General features: G+C 45.7%; 1 protein-coding gene across 1 annotated transcript; it reads left to right on the top strand.

Moving 5' to 3' along the window:
* The first annotated feature begins 3304 nt into the window (after nt 1-3304).
* PARD6B (par-6 family cell polarity regulator beta) lies at nt 3305-19372 on the top strand. Its single transcript, XM_053453492.1, has 3 exons — nt 3305-3662; nt 11100-11322; nt 17901-19372. The coding sequence occupies exons 1-3, from the start codon at nt 3597-3599 to the stop codon at nt 18731-18733; spliced, it is 1122 nt and encodes a 373-aa protein (XP_053309467.1). The 5' UTR covers nt 3305-3596; the 3' UTR covers nt 18734-19372.
* The last annotated feature ends 2748 nt before the right edge of the window (nt 19373-22120 follow it).

The raw sequence follows: 22120 nt of genomic DNA, 5'->3' as shown, positions 1-22120 counted from the left end.
AAACAAAGGCAGGACCTGTTTTCCCCCAGTTCTAACGGGTGTGTAAAGGGTTTCACTGGGGTTTAGCTTTGGAACGAGGTGTTTTGGCTTTTAACATACAATGCAGGGCGGTGCGAGTCTATCCTTTAATCATGGAGGATTTCCAATTTATAAGGGACCCCAAGGAAAACCCAGTCCCGATTTTCCCACTCTTTCCACCACTTTTTGGGACAAAGGAAGAGCTCAGCGGGAAGCGACATTCAGCTCTAGTGGTCCGGGACACCGAAGAATGCATTACTGCTCATGCACAGAATCGTGCGCATGCCCAGTATGGCTACCAGTTTGAGTGACACGCTGCCTCCACGCTCCGCCCACCAGCATCCTGATTCGCCAATGGTAGAAAAAGGGAGGTATGCAATACTCTCTACTTTTAATTATCTCCATTTGCCATCACGTTGGGTTTTGATGTTAAAATATAAAAATGATTTAGGTTTCCTATTGGCTCCAGCGACATTCGCGATGTAACGCCGCGGCAACAAAGCGTCCATGGATTTTTTTTTTAGATACATTCATTAAAAAAAAAATAAAATATATAATCTTCCTTTAAGATTCGCATTCCAAGCGTACGAACGGATCATCGAAGCGTAAAACTTTTATTAAACTCCATTTAGCAAACCGCCGTTTGCCCTTTGCCTTTCCTGTAAAACGGGACTTGAGGTTTGCAGGTCTACACCCTGCTGAGGAACTTCAGCAATTCTGAGTATTTAGCTGAAGAACTTCAGAGCTTATCTCCCATCAAAGCCCGAGATAAAGGCGCCTCCCGTATAAAGCAGCAATCCCGCTAGTTTAGGCTATTTTTATTAACAGTTTGCACGTGATTACGAAATGCCAACATTCCGCGCCGACGGTACGTTCTCCACCTCCACATCATTTTTAGCTTTTAAAAACTTCCCTGTTTACCAAGGAAATTTCTTTGAACTTAACAAAAATACATATTTTTTACGTCCAATCCATTGTATGGAATTTGCCTGCAGATCAGACCCATTTGGCCGTCTACTCTGCCCGTCTTTCTCCTTCTGTAAAGACTCAAACCTTAATCAGTCGTTGGTCTCGTCTAAGATTGAGGATCACATTTATGTTTTAATTCACTTCCTGTTTTGGCCTCTAGCACTTCTCTTGGGAAGTTGTTCTACTTATCTACCACCCTCTTAGTAATGTAGACCTACCATTATTACATTATACGAAGTATAACACGTATGCCTAGAAGGTAGCCAAACCCTCAACAATCAAGAACTGATCCTGAGAACAGGAAGATGGCTGATCATAAGGGGTAAACACCAGCATTGACCTCAATGCATTTCAACCTGACCCGTTCCCTTTCCGGGGTTGATAGCCCAGCATTCTCCGGTACACCGGTAAATTCCTTTCACCATAGACCTCTGATTAGTCACACAGGCTTCGGAGAAACGGTGGCCTAGGTCTTCTGTCACTTTTCTACTTTCAGGTTAGGGACAACAGTAAGGACAAGTGTCAAGTACATACCTGGGAACTTTTCTGGCTCCAGCTACCCGAAGCCCCCCTTGTGGAATAAGGGTAGGAGATTCCACTGAAGTCGGTGGGTGGCGCTGATGACATTGCGGGACGTAGTGGGCGGGGAAGTAGGCGGGAGTGGGGTGTGGCATCACCTGGAATCGCCAGGCAAAACCCAGAGAGTTCCCAGGTATAACATATAATTACATGCCTCCCAGCTGTCCTGCTATGCGCGGGACAGTCCCAATTTTGCCACTCCCACTGTCCCATCGAGTTTGGTGGGACGGCGGGATTCAGGATCGCAATCCCATGATCCTGATTTCATTCTCTGGGACACCGGAGCATAAATACTGAATTGTGCGACACTCTACTTCCCAGGCTCCGCCCCCCAGCAAATCAGGACGGGCAGAAGTTGGGAGGTATGTAATTATAGCATATAATTGGACCCTTACCAGAAAAAATATTAATCTTTTTAGCGATTCAAATATTTCTGAAAGCTCAACCGTATCGGTGATTTATAATAAAAATATATTACAGACAAAAACCACACGTGCACAACATTCAAAAACGTAAAAAGGGCGCCATTCCGGGCCCAGCCATTAAGGCAGGTGTCATAAAGCTTGAGGCCTAGCGTCTAAGAGTTATTAGAGGGGTCCGAGGCTCATAGAGCTCTTACCGACGGCGCCAACAAACAAGGCGTCCTGTGTAACCACCACACAAAACACACTGTGACCTTGGGCCATAGTCTGGGGGGGCCCAAGCGACCTCAGCCTTAAGGCAAGAAGACCGAGCTTTCCCTCTCTCACAGCTACTCGCTTGACCTTCATCCCTCCCCGAGGTGCAAGTGCTTCACTGTGTAAAGAAGTGCCAGGAGGCCATGGTGGACACCGGGTCCTCTTCTTCTTTTCTTTAGGGTCACACTCCCCAAATGGGTCTAGGCAGCCTCTTCCTTCTCTCCGCCCAAAAGGCCTGCGGGAGGGCCGGATCCTCTTGGTCCTTCCCCACAGGGGACAGGCCACCGAAATCTTTGATAAGCTCCTCCCTCACCAGAAGAATCTCTATTTTCCTGCTTTTTCTATACACATTATTGGGACTTTTAGGGCTGTAGAACCCTGCGATACCCTCATACCCAGCAAACATTCTGACCTCCTAGAAAAGAGGGACAACCGGGGAGGATTTAGGGCCAAATAAGGGACTGTCGCTCATGAGGAGGAAAACCCGGGAGGTATGAAAATAGTAGGTGTGGAGAAACTCTACATTAGCCAATCAGATGACAGTTTACAAGTAGGTCAGCAAATATTAGCTTTTGGCCAATAAACCGAGGTTGGTGTTTTTGTTAATAAACCGGCAGGCTGCAAGTGAGGCAGCAGAGGATTCTTCACAGACACGGGATTATTATAATGAAGCCGCTTCCCTCAGCAGAGTTATTCACAGATTTTATTCTTAATTATCCTGTTAATGTAAACACTCCTTGGCTGACACAACACCTTCTGCTGGCCGGGTATTTGTTACTGTTGCCATGACAGCCGCCTGCCGTGACGTCATCGCGCACACGCCGTAATCCTCACCTCCCTGCTCTCCAGGTGTCCCATGACGTGCCCAAAGGGAGGGGAGGGGGCGTGTCAGGAGAAGGATGAGTGGGCGCGTCTAGTTCCACAGGAGCGAGCGAGGAGTGGGCAGCTACATCAGAAGGGGGCGGGTCTACAGATACAGGAGCGATGAGTGGGGAGGTCTTGTGGCCCAGGATGGAGGGCTAGCGCTTACCTGCGCTCCCGATTGGTTGTACGTTCAGCAACAGCGGCCGCGCGGTGCTTGCGCGCGCCTGCGAGGGGGCGGAGCACGGGCTACCTGCGCGCTCTGGGGGTGTCGGTCTAGTTGCAGGTGCACGCGCCGTAAGTGAGAGCGAGGCCGCGATCACCCCCCTCCCTACAGTCACAGATACCGTGGGAGGAGGCGGCTATAGGGGGAGTTCGGGGAGAGGTGACGCAGGCGGACCGGGAGGCAGCTCCGTGTCACTGGGCGACTAGCTAGGGAGACGTGAGGTGTCGATACACACCGGGAGGGAAAGGAGAACGCAGCGGCAGAAGATGAACAAGGCTCATCGGACTGCGGGCAGCAGCAGGGCGCTCGGCACCGTGGAGGTGAAGAGTAAGGTGCGCAATCTGGACGTGGGGAAAAGGGCACCTGCCGGGGACATGGGGGTTGGGAATGAGGCACCTGCTGGGGGGCAAAAGGGGATAGGGAATGAGGCACCTGCCGGGGGCAAAAAAGGGAAAGGGATTGAGGCACCTGCCAGGGGGCAAAGGGGGTAGAGAATGAGGCACCTGCCAGGGGGCAAAAGGGGTAGAGAATGAGGCACCTGCCAGGGGGCAAAGGGGGTAGGGAATGAGACACCTGTCAGGGGGCAAAGAGGGTAGGGAATGAGGCACCTGCTGGGGGCAAAGGGGGCAGGGAATGAGGTGCCTGCCGGGGGGCAAAGGGGGCAGGGAATGAGGTGCCTGCCGGGGGGTAAAGGGGTTAGGGACTGAGGCACCTGCTGGGGCAAAGGAGGTAGGCAGTGAGGCACCTGCCAGGACAGGTGGTGTTGGGTGGGCCACCTGTCATCCTTGCCTTTTTTTTTAGACTGAGACAAAGTGCCCTTGCCATGCCCTGGGGCAGGTAGAGAGGCTCTGGCAGGGATCAGGAACCTACCCATCAAAATGGCCCCAGAAAAACCACATTCCATGTAATTCTGCCCCAGTCACCGGCTCCCCCCTAACTGGGCTCTGACAGGGATACCCCGTGTTACTATCTGTACAGATCAGGGATAGATCTGATAGGGCGGTGAGAGTAATAGTTCGGCATTTCCGGTTACACTGGAGATTAATGTATCTCATCTATACGTGGGTGTATGTATATAATCATCCCCTATATATATGTTTACATTAATGTCATACATGCTGTGCCTTAATATTATTTATTGTTTTATATGATGCCATCAAATTCCGTAGCGCCTCAATGGGGTTTCGGGCTTTAAGCGATTCCTCACCAATATCTAAAATGTGAATATACCGTATGTCATCTAAAAGCAGAGCTGTGTGTGTGTGTGTGTGTGTGTGTGTGTGTATACATATATATATATATATATATATATATATATATATATATATATATATATATATATATTACATCTCTGTATGAATAACTTTATTGCTTTAACCCCTATGTGTCTGCGTTTATTCGCATTAACAGCCTTGTTTACAAGCCTCGGTATTGGTAAATATTAACTTTAAGGTGTGTTGGTATACAAAAGGCAGGGGTGAGCACACGCTTTAGTGAGTGTACATGCTTATGTTGTGAGTGTATGCTGAGATGAGTGTAGGCATATTATGTAACGTAGCCTAGGTGTACTTAGGAATGCACTGGGTATGCTATATATAGACTGCAGTAAACACCTGTAATCTGTATATATGGGCGGTGGTTATTAATCTATATATATATATATATATATATATATATATATATATATATATTATGGAAACGGGCTCCTTTGCTGCCAAGCGGGCATCGGAATTCGCAAAGGGGATGCTGCCGGCCATTGTGCGCACTGGTGCCATGTATAATAAATACTGATGTGGCCCCAGCCGCTACCCTATCCAGTTTATTCCGAAACCTGCCGTATACCTCTTGTGCTTAATGGAGCAGATCCCTCGTCGTGGGTGCGGGTCCTTCCCGAACTAACGTGATCTTATCTGCTGTGTTTTGTCAATAGTACCATTTAAAAGTTTGGGGTCAATGAACTGTTTTCCTGGAAAACGAGGACATTTCTAGCTGTAACATAATTGTAAAAGGGTTTCTGACGATCAATTAGGCTTTTGGATTTAAACTTGGATTAGCTAACACAACGTGCCTTTGGAACACAGGAGTGATGGGAGTGATAAAGGGCCATTGGAACACAGGAGTGATGGGAGTGATAAAGGGCCATTGGAGCACAGGAGTGATGGGAGTTATAAAGGACCTCTGTACGCCTATGAAGATATTCCATCAAAAATCAAACGTTTCCAGCTACGATAGTACGGTAGTTTTCGACATTAACCCCGTCTGCGCTGGATTTCTGATCCATTTCATGTTTCAATGCACTACATTTTCAAAAACAAGACGTTTTGGAATGACCCCAAACTTTTGGATGGCATCGCACCTAGCTGAATGTATTCAGGACAAAGTAGCCCTGATTAGGGGACTCAACCAGGTGGCAGAAGCAAGAAGAACAAAAAGGTTCTTGTTGAGACAAAGTGCTTTTTGGGACCCTAATTTCTTTATCAATTATAAAATGTGACTTGGAAGCTTGTATTCAGGTGTTAAGTGGTAAATAAGAGGTTAATTCTAAACTTTTATTGTGTTAAAGGGGTGGGCTGTTCGGGGAAATTCTGTTCCAAAACTGGTTAGCTGAGTTATTATCCTAAAATTGACCGGTGGTTCCCGACCGGTCCCTCGCTGGGTTTCCCTAATGACGTCTTCTCTTTACTTAACCCTTTGCATGTTGGACCAAGGGCGGTATATTATCTCACCCGGCTTTTGCTGAAGTTAGTTGTGAATCCTTTGAAGCTACAATGGCTGCTCTTCGCAATGGGTTATTAACCAAATGTTCTTGTAGGGAAATAAGTCACTTTTTATGTATATATATATATATATATGTATATATGTGTATGTATGTATAAATCACGCTACAGTTCAACATTTTCCTTGTTTTTGAAACAAAAGCACCTTTCTCTCCATTAAAGCAACATGAAATGGATCAGAAATCCAGCGCATACGGGGTTAATGTTGTAAATGACTATTGTAGCTGGAAACGGCTGATTTTAATGGAATCTCTCCATAGGTGTACAGAGGCGCTTTATCACTCCCATCACTCTTGTGTTCCAACGGCACAGCTCGGTGACCCCAAACTTTTGAACAGGTTATATACAGTATGTATAATATGTTATATAAATGCTCGTTCTGCCTGACGGGGGAGCGGAGGATTGACATTGCCGGTGATTGTGGGATGTAATACCGCAATCTATGTGATGTAGTGTGAGATGTTGACGGTTACAATTGCCCCGATGCCTGAATGGCAGTATCAGCTGGCTGAGGGTAATGGTGGTTGTACTTTAGTAAGAGTTGCATGGCACCCAATGGCCGGTCCGCTGTTCAGCAGCCCCCCGTAAAGACGTTTGATTAGTTGATGGTTATAGATCCACGAGCGAAGCCGTGTCTGAATCGCCCGGATGCCTCCCCGTCAGCAGCTCTTGAATGGCCGCTCCGCTGTTATCTCCCCGCCGCCTGTGATTGTGCCGCAGCGTGACGGCAGATTGCTGGCTGTACTGTATTGTGAGCGCGTTGCGGTGATTATACCCCTCCGCACTGTCGCTGGTTTATTACCTCTGATAAGCTGCCCCCTTTCCCGACGCGCAGCTCGTTGCCACTGGATCGTTTAATCGCGGATATGGAAAGCGCACCTTCTGGGGGGGGGGTGATAAGGCCACCTTTTCAGAGATATCCTTAAAGCGAGTCTAGAACAGTTCTAAGATGGACTATATGGATCGTTGTTACAGGCTGTTTGTAGGAATTTTCTAAATAATAAGGGGCGAGCTGACCCTCCCATGCATTATTTGGGGCCGATTCTGGTGTTTTTGTGGGGGAAGCTCCCGGGGGTCTGCCCTTGATAATGCATAGCAATACAAAGTATCGCAAATCTACTACTCTTACCATGAATAGACCCCGACGTATCAACGTTATTGCCAGGTTCCCACTCCTGATATTTAGCTGTCGGCCGGCGATCGGGAGATAGTGTCGGCTCGTTTGCGAGTCTGGAAGGTTTTGTTCTTCCTTGGAGTTTAGGCTCTAGTGATGGTTTTTAGGGCCTGTGAAGCGTTTCTTGCCACTTAAATCTCTGGAGGATCCCGTGGATCTCTCGATCCTTCAGTTGTTGTTGTTGTTGTGTTGTCTCTGTAAGTGTGTAGGAGTGTTGTCGAATGCAGTGTCACGTTCTACGTTCTCGGGATATATTCTCGGCACGTTTGGTAGTCGCCGTTCGTTGTTCTATGTTCCCGACCGGTGTGTGTGAAGTATTAAAAACACAATACCCGGCAGCTCTGGGGTTTATTCACTAGTGTTGGGTTCGAGTATTTCAGCTCTCTGCTAGTGCTATGCATTATGAAGGGTCAGCTTTTTATATAGTCGTCGTTAGCCCTGTGTAATGTATAATTAAAACTGTGTTTTTGAAGATCTCTTGCCAAGCCGTGCATAACGCAGGGTCGTCTAAGTCTTTTAGCAGGTAAAGCTTACTGTCTACACCCCTCCATAATGCATAGTTAAGTAAAACGGCCCCTCCGCTGTACACGCTAGAATTAAACTCTAAAGCCAATGCAAGGGTATGTTTTCTGTCTGTAGATGCAAAAACAAACGGCCCCCGCGGTGTTCTCCCGGACTGCCTGCGCGGACAGCATTTGGATTATTCCTTTTTTTATTATAATTTTTATTATTGTAAAGTGGTGACTTGTAATTTTTATTTACTTAACACATTCCGTGTTGTGCAAACACTTACACTGCGATGATTTGCTTTCCTGTCGTGTTATGAAACTAAAATGGAAAAAAAAAGAACCTTGGGCTTTAAACAATCTATTTTTGTTTTTGTAACTAATAAGGAAAGAGAAAACAAGTGGGGGGAAAAAGTAGGGACGCTGGTGTACAGTAGGCCTTTTATATGCCGGCGAATGCCTATTTTTACACCGCCGGTGGCCGTGCCAAATAAATGCTATAAACGAAGTGGCGGATTTACGTTCGCGGTGCCGTTCTCGGATGCGATTGTATAACGCAGGCATGCATTGGCTGATGTGGTTGTTGCGAGGGTGCGGCGCATACCTGGGGCTGCGAGAAGTAGCCGTTCCGGTCTGGTTAGTAGCGTGGTCAGGTTTCAGTGTTATTTAGGGGTTAACTTTCCATGAATTAAAAGGGGAATAACTCCTGGCTTATTAGACGGGGTTAACGTATGCCCTCGCCATTATCTGCGTGGAATCGCTTAGTAACCCTGCGTTCCCCGGGGGGGGTACCTCCTGGTTTCTGTTTAATTTTTACATAGTATTGGCCCCAATTTGGGACTTTCTTCCCTTTATTAATAGACAGGAACAAATTACAAAAGGGAAGAAATGTTAGAATAAAAGCATATAATCTAAAGCTAGAGGGTCAGGGGCTTGGATGACATGTATAAGGAAGTTTTGCTTTACTGAGAGGGTAGTAGATAAATGGAGTGGACCACCATCAGAAGTGGTAGAGGTTAATACAGTGAGGGGATTTAAACTTGCATGGGATCGGCATATGGCTGCTGATTAAGACGGGGGCCGAATGGGGCCGATCCGTTGGCAGGTTCTGTTTCAAAGCTCTATGGGACCTCCTTTCCTAATGTATTCACGTCTCTTGTACCCCAGTAAAAATGTCTGTACGCTTATGTGTCTTACCCCCCTCCCCCCTTTGTTATACTTTTAAAGCGCTACATAAATATATTTGCGGCCAAATAAAAATACAGACGTTGCATTGGTTGGGGAGGAAAAAGTCTGATGTATCTCATCCACGTAAAAATTGTTACTTTTAAGAACCTTGCGATTCATTTGCCACACATTATATTCCATGGCCATTTAATAATAGTTTGCATCCTCTATGACCTGCCTGCGCCATTGCTCCCCTCTCCAGCGTGCGCGGGGTTAAACGAATCTATGCGGCGTGTCCCATGAGCTCATCTTAAGTCATGCGCATCCTACTCGCGCGGCGAAACGTAGTATCGTCACACGTGTGCGATGCGGCCTTATCTCCTTATCAGGTAGGAGACCGTAAAGCTGTAGGCATTCTTGAGTCCCGATGCGCCTGGTATTTTTATGGCCCCCGTCGTAGCCTCACGCGACGGGACAGCTTTCACGTACCTGAGCACCGCCAGGAAAGGTAGACAGTCGTTGAAGGAAGTACGCCTCATTGGGTAAAGGCGTTAGTATTTACTGTCTTTAAAGGGTTAAGCGCCAGTTTTGGAAGTGGCCTCCCCCCCACCCCGAGGACAGAATGTGCCGGGAGCTCCGGCGCGATTCTGAAACGCAGCGAATCTTATCAGGCGGTTCCGTTTTAATGTATGTGCGCTTCGTGTTTGTCAGGGTGACTCAGACACCGGGTTTTGTCCTCCTTCGTTCCGTACGTCGCGTTCTTAGTCACGCCAAGGTGTGTCCGATCTCCGTGGAGCGAGGTATCGCTGGCCTTTCATCGCAGGTGCTGTTACGCACCAGGAGCCATGAAGTCGCCGACAAATTGTTAATGCTTACGGGGTTAATTTAGGGCTATGGTATTGAGCCAAGGATCCGTAGGCACAGATTGACGGGTACAGCGCAGCAGAGGGGTTTATCCAGTAAATGGAGAGCTTGCAGGAGAGTTCTGGTTTAACCGCCGGCAGGTTTCCCTACGGGGCTGACATATGTAAAATTATGTATAACGCATTATTCAGGGCGTGGGGAGACTTTGAAGAAATGTTTCTGATTAGCTATACATTATCCGGGTCCGGCCAAGCTCTTCATGCAGCAGAAGCTCACTGATGTAGGACCTTCTTAATATATAAAGACGTCGAGGAGCTGAAGCACAACTCTCCCTTTAGTGAATAAACCCCAGTGAGTTGCGCTGAAGGATCCTTTGCTCCCGGCAAAAACTCACTGTTAACCCTTTACCAGAAACGACGGTAACTATATACCCTAGAAAAATGTCTTTTTTGAGGAAATATTATAACGGGGGTATAAATATGTGCGGGGCCGATATCAATACCTCTCCAGCGACAATGTCGCTGTGCTTCATAATGTGTCTGTGGGGAGTTGGGTTAAGCAATCGCGAGGGCGTTGTGGGCCGGTCCAGCTGGTCCTGCGATTACACGAGAACTTTCATTTATATGAAGCGCGGAAGCCCAACCGCAGCGGCTTCTGCGCAAACTTCCAATTTTGCCTTCATGAAAGACCAGTTAATGCGGAGAGATGAGGTTCTTTAACCCGCTTGCTGCTTGGAGAAGAGGACGTCTCTTCACGAAAAGTTAATCCATCAAAATTGTATCAAATTTTCAAGTAATTAATACTGCAAACCCCACTCATTAATTGATTGCATACCAAAGTACTTCTGATGACCCTCACATCATCTTCTGCACGAAGGACACAATACGATATGACTACCGCTTCTTCTTTTTGCCTCTTTTTTTTTTTTTTTTTTTTTTTTCTCTCCTGTCTTCTTTCTTTACCGGCTATTCATCGGTGTTGGCTCTGTTAACGAGGCCTCCCAGATCCCTTGTGGGGAAAAGGGGGGTATTTCTCCAAGGGGCCGGAATATTGCTGAGCAGATTTGGGAAATTTTGTTAAAATGACTCCAAAAGCACAATTCTAAATGTAAAACTGTTGTTCAGCAGCAAGGCGAGAATGTTGGGATTGAAGGAATTTCTAACAGGCTGGTGCAGACGCCTTATACTTGTAACGTTGTTTCATTTTTTGGATATTTTTTTTTTGTGTTTTGCCTGCAGATTTTGGTAATGCTAATATTTGTTTTTTTTTTTTTTTTTTTAGTTTGGCGCGGAATTTCGGCGTTTTGCTCTGGAACGATCAAAGCCCGGCAAGTTCGAAGAATTCTATGGATTACTTCAGCATGTCCATAAAATCCCCAACGTGGATGTGCTAGTGGGGTACGCGGACATCCACGGGGACTTGCTGCCCATAAATAATGATGAGAATTACCATAAAGCAATAACTACCGCGAACCCTTTGCTCAGAATATTTCTGCAAAGAAAAGGTAAGATATATTTCTAATCAAGGCTGCGTTCTGCGTATTTTCCGTAACCTACGTTCTAATCCGCTGATAGGAGCGGCCCGCTTTGTGTGACTTTGCTGGAGCCGCCATGAGTGCACAAACTCCTTTAAATATGGTTTGCATGTTTTTGACTGGTTCTGCGATAAAAGCTGCAATAAAAGCACAAAGGTCACGGATGTGTGCGAGTCTATTTAGACAAGAACAGCTAAAAGTAGGGCAGTCAGCTATCTGGCTTCGGTCGGAGGCATCTGTAACCACGTACCGTTAAATGCAATATCTGATATATCGCTCATCTGGCATACGTTGGGTTAATGCTATCCCCACCTATGTGCGTTTCTGTGTCAGTCAGTTGTATTAGTGCCTGCTGTGGGAGCTTGTGCAAATAGTATGTGTTTGTCCTTGGCTGTGACGGATAACGGGGCCATTGACCCTATAGGCGGGAAAGTGAAAGCCGTGACGCTGGTCAGGTAGCTGGAAACGCGGCCATAAAATGCTCGGGATCTGTATGCAAGCTGACTGCGTGAGGTGTAACAACGTGCGTATTCACTAATATGTGAGTTGCTTGCAAGGGCATGTGACTTTAAGTTTTGCGAGTTATAGACGAGGTCATGAGAGTTCATCGACAACTCACATGGCCTTGCCTGAAACGCACAAAAATTATATCAACTCTTAATAAATAATCAAACAAAATGGTAGAAGAGCCTCAGGAAGGTTGTTTTGCTGCCAGACAGGTCTGTTTGTGGCTGGTTATACCGATATTTGTAAAAAGTTACTCCCGGGCGGGGGGTATATTATGGCGACTGTAGCACGCGGATATCGTCCCGCACAGTTACCAGAATCCAAAGAAAATCCCAGGCTTGGAGACTGCTGGTTTAGTCTCGTGTTTTGGATTTAGTTATCAATCTTGCAGCAAGTTTTTATTTCCTGTATTTCCGGTATTATAGGACCCGCGCTTATTTTCGGACACATCACATGGTCTAGGCCGCAGCTGCTTACACTTTGTCCTTCGGGGCACTAATCTTGCCAGAGTTTTCAGGTTTCTCGACCGCCTCATCGAGGCAATAATGTAGCTTTTTACTTCTGATCCCAGAAACCTGCCGTGTCTTTTGCCTTCAGGGGTTGAAGATCTCCTCGCTTCCTTGGTCTCTTACTTTCCATGTCCTAGTTTACTCTACGCGTATTATGTTACTGAAGACTTTTTGGGATACGTTGCAGTTTCCACCTTGAAATGTATCCCTCTTACACCCTCCAGAAGCCTTTCCTCGCCCTCCTTGTAAGCATTCTTTTGTTAAGCCCTCTGCTCGTGGTTGGCGGCTGAAGTTTAATGTTGCGAGAATGAACTGAAGGCTTTGCAGGTGCCGACGTTCTCTAAACTACTAGTGGATACAGTAACCCCGTCGATTGTAACCAGAATAAGACAAAATATGGTCTTTAGCGTAGGAAAACAATGCCAAGGTAAACTTAGTAAAGAGATTCTGGGAACCCGAGGCTAAAGTCATAAAAAATGTGCAAACCGGTGTCGAAGATGTGATTTATTGGCTGTGACAGGGACTTCTTTCCTTTGTTGACAGCCCGATGGGCAGATACGTGCCGTCCCGGGCCAGAAGCTGCCGTACTTCACACAGTACTATGTTACATGTTTTCTGGTGTTCTTGGAGAAAACAGGAAGCGCGTGCTGTCCGAGCGAGTGTCTTCTTTGTATGTCTGTTAACGTGTTCTCTCCCTCGATATCGCTACGTTTTTCCATTCAGGGAAAGTCCACCCAACTGATATGGAAGAATCTACAACAGGATTCCTTGTAAACGCGTTCACCGGAGGGATTTCGTCTTTATGTATCTGTTTTACGACCAGGTAGAAAGTAGTCACCAAATAGTCCCCCCCACCCAACAGCACATTAATTACACGTGTGCAAGGGCCGTTAGATGGACTCTATGGGAACGTGTCCAAAAAGAATTGGAATTCTTTGGAACATAAAGTCCTAGACAGGCCTCAGAAGTGGCTCGGGACGAATGGCTTCACATTTCGCTTGGTTTTAATCAGGTTTTGCGACATGATGGGATCAATACCAGTGAGATGGCCCTGCATAAAGCATAGATAATGTAGGGAGATGACCTCCATGAAACCTCGTTGGCCAGGTCTGCCACCTTGCACGATGATCTTCCCTGAACTTGGCTCTCGATAATGGATAGTACTATAGACTTGGGTCGTCTGCATGGTTTAGTGAATACAGCTCCCTGTCCTTCCCACAGAAGCACCTCTGACTTTGTGAGGAGATCCTGGCCTCATCGTGGAGTCCTAACACCGGCGGCGTCCACGCACTTTGCTGTTTTCTATACTATCTTTGTAGACCTCTCTAGATTTCCATCATAACCGTTCTCCAACGTTACCTGTCCGCGTTTGCTTCTCCTTACGCTCGCAGCCGTAATCCCGTGCTGTTCACCCCGCGATACTCACGTTGCTTATCGTTGTTTGAATTGCTATGAAAGTTCGGATTTTCCTGGAAGTCGTGTTGCATTCTTGTGCCGTTCCTGCCTCCACACACATTAACCAGCTGGCCCACGCGGGGAGGAGCGCTCCGTACGGTCACCTTTCGCATATTTCTCTATTAACGCTCTGCCCTCTGGACGTTTGCCAGAAACGTTCTTGCTCTACAGTCCTCTAACGATCAGCATGAGAGGAGACAAAGGTGCCTTTTGTTTCAATAACCACTCGCTACACAAGAACTCCTAGTTGGCTTCACTTCTTCTCGTTATTTAAAAAGAAAAAGTCGGTGTAAAACTGAGGATTGTGTGGCCCCCAGACCCCTCTTTTTACTTTAATGCATAGTTTTCTCTATGGTATGGACCATCGAGTGGCCTCTTTTCTCCGCCGGCGTTCTGTAATAGACTGCGTTGGCTCCTGTATGTTTTGTGCTGTGTGTTGGTGTTTAGAATAATGGAATGTATTGTCCTGATAACAGATAATGAAGAACATTAGGACCTGGAGTCTCGCGATGTACTTTTTAAATAGATTTAATGAGAGCTGTCTGGCCGTCACCCAGCAGGGTTAATGGTTTGCTTTCATAGTAAAGGGCGGATAAGGACAGGTGATGCGCAGAAGTGTAATTACATCATCATCACTTACGTAGCCTATAACGATGTCACTCATTAATAGGAGCCTCCGGGTATGTATGGTGGAACATGTCGTCCAGATTAAATTTTGCCGTTTCTATATCCGGCCGATGTATCCAACCTGTCAGGAGTCCTCGCCTGGAGCAGCTTCCCAGCATTTCCCTGCAACAGCACAAACGTCTGCCGTTGTCAAATTGGACGCGTTGTCTGCGGCTGGACGGGGAAATGCAGATTTTCTTCCTGCTTCAGTTCAGAAGAATCTGTGAACCCGGCAGAGATTCCTTTTTATAGAGGCTTATTATCGGCGCGTGAGGAATATATCCTCGGCCTTGAAGGCCAAACTTAGATGCAGATATCCGTTAGAAGAACGCTCGTTCCTGTTAAAAATAAATAAATAAAAATAAAAGAAAGTGTGTGTAGGATCTATTCTGGAAGCCCTGAGATCACTTCAGCCGGGTTGTATTTGACTCGGGTTAAAACTAGAGCTAACTTTGGGAATCTTCTGATGACCTCGATGGGCCCGCTCTGAGGTCGGTGGAAGGTCCACTAACTGCTTCTGCCATTAGATGGACTCGGTGGGACCGTGTCCCAGAAGAATTTGAATTCTCTGGAATATAGAAGCCCCAGATAAGCCTCAGGAGTTCGTCTCAGAAGTGACTCGGGATGAAAGCCGTCGCGCTGCACTTGGTTGAGTTATCGCGCTCTGTAGCCGTGTCGTTTTTGAGGGCTGACCCATGTAATGTGGATACTGCTGACTTGTCCAAGAGCCTCTCCACAGAATGGGTTAGCTGGGACGTACCTGCGCGGTATAATAGGGTGTGTTACACGAAGCCTGGAGTCGGCCTGCTCTGTATCAATCACATACATATATTACGCGTATATTATATATCGCAGACAACACATCTTTGTATATGTATATATGTACGTGTGTATGTATATATGTGTGTGTGTACGTATACAAGCATAGGCATTTCAATTACACAGCTCGTTCTCAGGTGAGGATACACGGCGTTCCTGGCTCCACCGTGGCCCTCAGGGACTGGATTTGACTATCGCTGTCATATAGTGAACATAAGCAAATCATCGCGTCCTCTTTGAACCTGTGTAACAGGTCCCTTGGTGTTCCTGTTGGCCTGCGCGGAGTATCTGTATTTTATTTGTATATTCTTAAGCTTGTTCTGTCCTTGTGTAGAGAATATGTAGGTATATATAGAATATCGGCCCCCCCGGCCACACTCCGGGGGAATGTTCTGGAATCCGTCACGTGATTTCCCCCCCCCCACACTCCCGTGTGCGGTGAGTGAAAGCAGTTGTCGGTTTGCCAGACCCACCAGTGGATTTAATACCTGGAGGAATGTGTGGCTCCTTGCACCGGCTGGCACCCTGCGAGACGGGGCTCAGAGCGATGGAGTTCCTATATGTCTGCAGTGCTGATGGATGTGGGGGGATTTTTTGGGGGAGGGAGGGAGTAACTTTTTTTCCCCCTTTGTCAAAGTTCTTTCCTACAGACCATTTTCACCTCTATGGCTGACCTTAAATCACATGGCGGGGGTCAGGTCTGTATGCAAAAGGTGTAGATGGTCCCCTTTACGGTGTTGGAGAAGGGGGGTCGGTTAGATGCGATGTTTCCATTGGCTTCCTGGTATTTAGAAGGCCGTCCTAATAACCCTAGAATTGGAATTACTGACCGGTTGGTATGGGTGGCATTAATTGTGCTTGGCCACACCCATTTTATACCCTCCTACCTCTTCTATGAATGTAATTAAAGGGGTGTGACTACCTCAGTGGGGGAGTGGCTACATAGTAGGCAAAACTTGTATTATCTGAGATTCACCCAAAATCCTGATACCTGCCAACTACCCCAATACCCTGCCTCTTCTGCTCTGGATCCTTATTACCTTTACATACACGGCCCCGGAACATTAGATTTTTGTAATTGCTTTATAGTTTCGTCCTGTTTTGCGTGAATTACTGTCTGCGTAGCTGCTCTTACCCGTCCTATCTTCTCACGAGGCTGTTGAAAGGCTTTGTTGCCATAGCAGCATAAAATGTAATGTTTGTTAGGCGGATTGTACGTGCTGTCACTGACCGGGTTTTCATGTGGCGTAACAGATACTATGAGTATTAACCTTAGCGGTCGTTAGTACTCTTTATTAGTTTCCTTTGAAATATCTCGCAATCGTTGAAATATAATTATCGAGGCTGAAGTGGAGAGACGAGTAAAGAGACTCGCGTTGGTTATATAAGCAGGGTTCGTGTCGGAGGTGTGCCTGCGGTGACGCATCGGCCGAGCAGCCAGGTTATTCACCGTTTCACAACGTACTATTTATGATCCTCGGGATTCTTTACATTCCCGGAATGTCTCGGCCGCCATTTTCTATTGTTAATCATTTTTAATTATTTAATTTTTTATCGTAAACGCCTCGTCCTCACGCCTGAAATCGTAGGTTTTGTTCTGCAAGAAACCGGCTTCCACTTAGATGCCGTCCCATTTAAAGGGTCGGGTTTTATTTAAAGCGCAGCTTGTATGACCTACAGGTCCGTATAGATGGCTATTTTTATACATTTAATGTGTTTTTTTAGATTTCGAAATGCTTTGCTCTCGGTTTCTCTGATAAGAAAAGACAACAAATAGTAGTCGGGTTGTAACCACAGAAAAGCCGTACGACGTGCTGTGAGCCGCCATAGCGAAGCCCGCCGGCCGGCAGAGGCTCCTAAAAGCTGACTCTTAGCCCTAATTCTATGGCTATGTTTTGTTGGTCTCTTTCTTGTTCCTAGGACTGAGTTTTTGAACTGCATAACTATATCCACCTCGGATCAGAGTCCTTCAGGTTTAAGAGAGAAATATATCGCTATTATTTGAAGGGTTATTTTATTATTCTGATAATAATAGTACGGAATTCTTGATGTCCACGTCTAACGCCTGCGATGTGAGCAGATTGTCTCCGGGAATACTCTGCTTCTGTATTCTTCACCTTCGGTATGCGGAGCTGTAACCTTTTTTTTATGAAGCCCATCTATAATTCACATTACCGGTCTTGTGGTTTTTAAGTAAAACCTGTTATGGTTATTGACGGAGCCGTGACTGGTTATGAATACGGCAGCATTTATTTTTAACAGTTTGTGGGGTTTTTTTTTTCTGCCGGATAGTCCGGCCGTGTAAATAAATTTCAGCAAACCTCCTGACCTCCGAAAATAAATGCAACAAACTCTACCGCTGGTACAAGCTTTCTTTTGCTAAGATTTTTCTTTTTGGGGGCCACACGTTACTAGTTTAGTAAATGACTCAACTTTGACTCTTCTGGTTCCCCGAGGATTCAGTGTTTTGTGTTGAAGAAACGAAATATTGTTTCGTTTTTTTGTTTGTCTTGCATGCATCCTATAGACCAAAAATGAATGCATTTATATTTATGAAATGGTACTAATTTGCTTTTTTTATTATTATTCCAGAAGAAGCAGATTACAGCGCCTTCGGTACGGACACTTTGACCAAGAAGAAGACCGTCCTCGCGACAGTGTTGCGTCCAGAAAACCGGAAGAAGCCCCATATAGTGATTGGAATGCCCAGCGACTTCAGACCGGTTTCCTCAATCATTGACGTCGACATTCTCCCAGAAACCCACCGCAGAGTCCGACTGTACAAGCATGGCATGGAGAAGCCGCTTGGGTTCTACATCCGCGACGGCTCCAGCGTCCGTGTTACGCCGCATGGCTTGGAGAAGGTGCCGGGAATCTTCATATCGCGGCTGGTTCCTGGTGGACTGGCGCAGAGCACTGGATTATTAGCGGTCAACGACGAGGTTCTCGAGGTCAACGGCATCGAAGTGTCCGGGAAGAGTCTTGACCAGGTTACGGACATGATGGTTGCCAACAGTCACAACCTGATCATCACGGTGAGGCCGGCAAACCAGAGGAATAATGTGGTGCGAAACAGCAGGAACTCTGGGAGTTCAGGACAGTCCACGGACAGCAGTACCAGTATGTATAGTAACGCGGCGCCGCAGCGCATCATTCAGAACTACCATCCTGAAGAAGCAGAAAGCGACGAGGAGGACATTATCATCGAAGGCAACGGTGAACCCCAACAGATTCCCCGAGCCGCTCCCAGCACGGAGAGCCTGGAATCCTTAACACAGCTCGAGTCTTACCACGACTCCACGTACAATGGTTTCATCCCATCGAGCAATTTCAACGTGCACATGAGCGCCAGCGGAGAGAGCCTAGAACAAAGTATGCACGAGGGTAAAATCTTGGAGGAAGACGGCACGGTCATTACACTCTAAACGCCACGTGCTTACGGTTTCCGGAAGATGCCATTTGAAGGTTTTTAATGGCTAGCTGGTTGCACATCTTAGGTTATTTTTTTGCAGTTGATCTGTGTGACATTGTATACAAACTACTTTTTTTTTTTTCTTTTTTTTTTTTTTTTATCTGTATAGTTAATTATTATTTTTCCTTTTATTTCGTTCAATTCTATTTTTGTCTAAATGAAGGAGAAAAAAAAGACCATATATTTATCTTCACATTCCATAGGTTAATGTAAATTTGCATATGCCACTTTGTATTAGGATTCAACCATCAAAACTACATAAGTCTGCGGTCTTTCCAGACGCAATGCATGTGACGTGCATTAAGGTTCCGTGTCGCGCCTATGCCCCCCCCCGATTCCGCTTTACCTCGCATATTATCCATGTTCAGTGATTTATCTAATATATGTTTGAGACAATCTCCTTTTCTGTTCTAGTCCTAGAAGGCTTTCTGATCTCCTCTGATCTCTCACCAAAAGCAAGGTAGTTGCGGTTTCAGGTCTCTCACTTCGTAATTCAGAATGAAGGTCCCTCCAGCAAGAAGAGTCAAGATTGGCCCTGAATAATGTATAATTCAATAGATGAGACTTTGGAGTGATTTTTAAACCCCTAAAATGGCCAGACGGGTGAGCAACCCTTCCTGGCTAAAAACAAAAAAACAAAAAAGGGGGTCAGCGAAGAGTCATTTGATAGATTGTATCAAGCAAAGCAGTCTATTATCCTCCATTTATATATATATATATATATATATATATATATATATATATATATATATATATATATATATATATATATATATATATATATATATATATATATATATATATATATAAAAATTATAGAAATATAATATATATTTGGGAAGGTTTTTGTCTCAAAAACTCCATAGGGTGACCCCAGGCAGCCCTGCCACTTGCAGAAAATAAGTTTGCCCCTTATTTTTAACTAATTTTTTCTGCTTGTCTGTTGCAGTTCTAATTTATTACACTACAGGTGTAAGTATGTGTGTGAGTGAGTGCGTGTATATACTACTTCAGTACTGCGCTGCTGATGTTTACGTGTACAATTCACGTAAGACTGCACAAGCCCGAGACCGGACACGGGTCGAGCCGTGGATAGCTTCCCCCAACGTCTTTTATATTATATTATATTGCCTCGTTCTTGTGTCAAACTGCTGAGTGTGCTAAATATATACTGTGAAGGGGGAGAGTATATTAAGCGGAGGTTTCGTTCCAAATGTGGTACTCCTCCTAGAAGACGACCGGATCACGAAGTAACAGCGCGGCCAGCCTTCTGTAACTGGATTCTTAAACGTTAAATCGTTGTGCTTCGGGCTGTAATGAGAATCATGTCCTACTCCATACCGCTCTGTTTTTTACTAAATCCGATTTAAAGGGTGTGAAAATGTTTCTTTTTATATGGGTGGTACTCGTAGCCATCATGCATGTGTACGATCGTGACTGATTTTTATATTGCTTACATACTACCTCTTTGATTTATGTTAAAATCTCCAAAACACTCAACCGCCGGCTGCGGCGATGCTCTATCTCAAGGGGGGCGTTCATCTAGGGGGCGCGTTCTGCGCATCTTCAGAACTATTCATTGAGCAGTTCAATGTTCAAACTCCTTGTTTGAACCCAATAATGGGGTCCTAAGTGAGGTCCTCCCTTATAGCTGCTGAACCAGCACAATAGTAACTACAACATGTATTTATATATATATTGTAAACACAGATTATTTCCCATAAGCGCATGCTCTGTTCCCGTTCGGTGTAGGTCTTTATCTGCCCGGTCCTGAGGATCGGCTCTCTGGCTCGCAATGTCCTCTCGCGCCGTCTTAGAGAAGAGATAAGGGGTGTGCGGGGAGTTCCACCCGTTTAGTAAGCCTCAGCACTCTTACTATCCCGGTGAAAAAGTGCAGATGCGGTTGGGAAATTAATTTTATGACTCCTGCAGTTAGAATGTGAGATAACATTAAAAAAAGGGTAATTTCGTAATCAGGAAACAAAACTGAGGTCACCTCGGTCATCCAGCCCAAGGGATTCGTGGTGCCGGGTAGCTGCACGTGCCGGTATCTCTCTGCAGGTTCCCGGTACAGTAAGCACACCATGGCCTTCACGCCGTAGCTTTCCGGTGTCAATGACCCGGCACTACTGTTTTAGGAACGGTCTTATGCTGTATTACCTGCCTCCCGATTGTCCCGCTTTTCCGGGCGGAGGTAGAACTTGGTGGGATTCAGGGGGGGGGGGCACAATTCTCTGTGTCTGGGGCAGAATAGTGTGTATGCGCAGCAGCACTGCCGGTTCAAACGACTCTACCTCCCAAGCTCCGCACCCCCAGCACTCCGATTCACCGGGGCTAGACGTTGGGAGGTTTTATCCTTGATTTTGAGCCTCATGGTATAGCTTGGAGTTCGCCAACGATCCACCCGACGCAGCCAGGACTAAAATAATAAAAAATAAGGTTAGAAATCACTTTTTTCAAACCGTTACAAAAGTTTCAAAGCTTACTCTTTGTATCCAAACTGAACGCGCTTCTTTGCCAGGCCCTCTTATAGGTAAAGGTGCTGTTCCACTTACATTCCTACCAAATGCACAAACCCTTTCCAGGAACAATTGTTTAGCCCTTTAAGCCCCTTCCGTCTTTTTTCGGGGAATGTTTGTCGTGCGACACAAGCAGACCCTCATTGGTTGTTGCCATAGACGCTGAAAAAGCTGGTAAGGTTTAAAGAAAGGAATAAAACACATCCGCTGATTACACGATTACTGGAACACTGTTTAGTGGAACAGCACCTTTTTAATATTACCTCCTATTTATTTTTTTGGGTTCAGATTAGTTAAATTGACTAATTTTACCACTGATGTATCTGATTCTCACAAAGCATGAGTTATGTGGGGGGGGAGGGGGTATATATATAAGGAATTGAGGATAAATTGTATACGTTTTAAATCAAATCATGCTGTACGATAATGTTATTTTGTATAAATTAAACTACATAATGTTAGCCTAAATTTAAGAATATGATGTGCGCTGACTGACCTGTAAAGGAAAATGATGTATTTTTTATGGGCCTAGCAATGTGATTTTTACACAAACAAGAATGTTTTAAATGTCAAATATCAGTATTTTTAATACTACTTCAAATGTAAAATACACATTTATATCACTAAATGAATTTTAATTTTTAAACAATCAAACCATAGCTTCTGCTTTATGTCCATGTCTTATATTTTTACAAAAAAGAAAAAAAATAAACCAATAGAATATATCATGACTCGGCTTCCTCGTCTATATTAAAGTCACCTATACGAAAGGGAAGGATCCCACGGCCAGGTCTGGGGCAGCAGGGTCATGGGAGTGGTAG

The sequence above is a fragment of the Spea bombifrons genome, chromosome 13, assembly GCF_027358695.1.
Source record: "Spea bombifrons isolate aSpeBom1 chromosome 13, aSpeBom1.2.pri, whole genome shotgun sequence".
In the NCBI taxonomy this organism is placed as follows: Eukaryota; Metazoa; Chordata; class Amphibia; order Anura; family Pelobatidae; genus Spea; species Spea bombifrons.
The sequence above is the reverse complement of the archived record's forward strand: the minus strand, read 5'-3'. Positions and strand labels throughout refer to the sequence as shown.

Coding starts and splice junctions, on each gene's coding strand:
- PARD6B (XM_053453492.1), top strand. CDS start 3,597: ATGAACAAGGCTCATCGGACTGCGGGCAGCAGCAGGGCGCTCGGCACC. Junction 3,663..11,099: donor CCGTGGAGGTGAAGAGTAAG/GTGCGCAATCTG, acceptor TTTTTTTTTTAG/TTTGGCGCGGAATTTCGGCG. Junction 11,323..17,900: donor AATATTTCTGCAAAGAAAAG/GTAAGATATATT, acceptor TTATTATTCCAG/AAGAAGCAGATTACAGCGCC.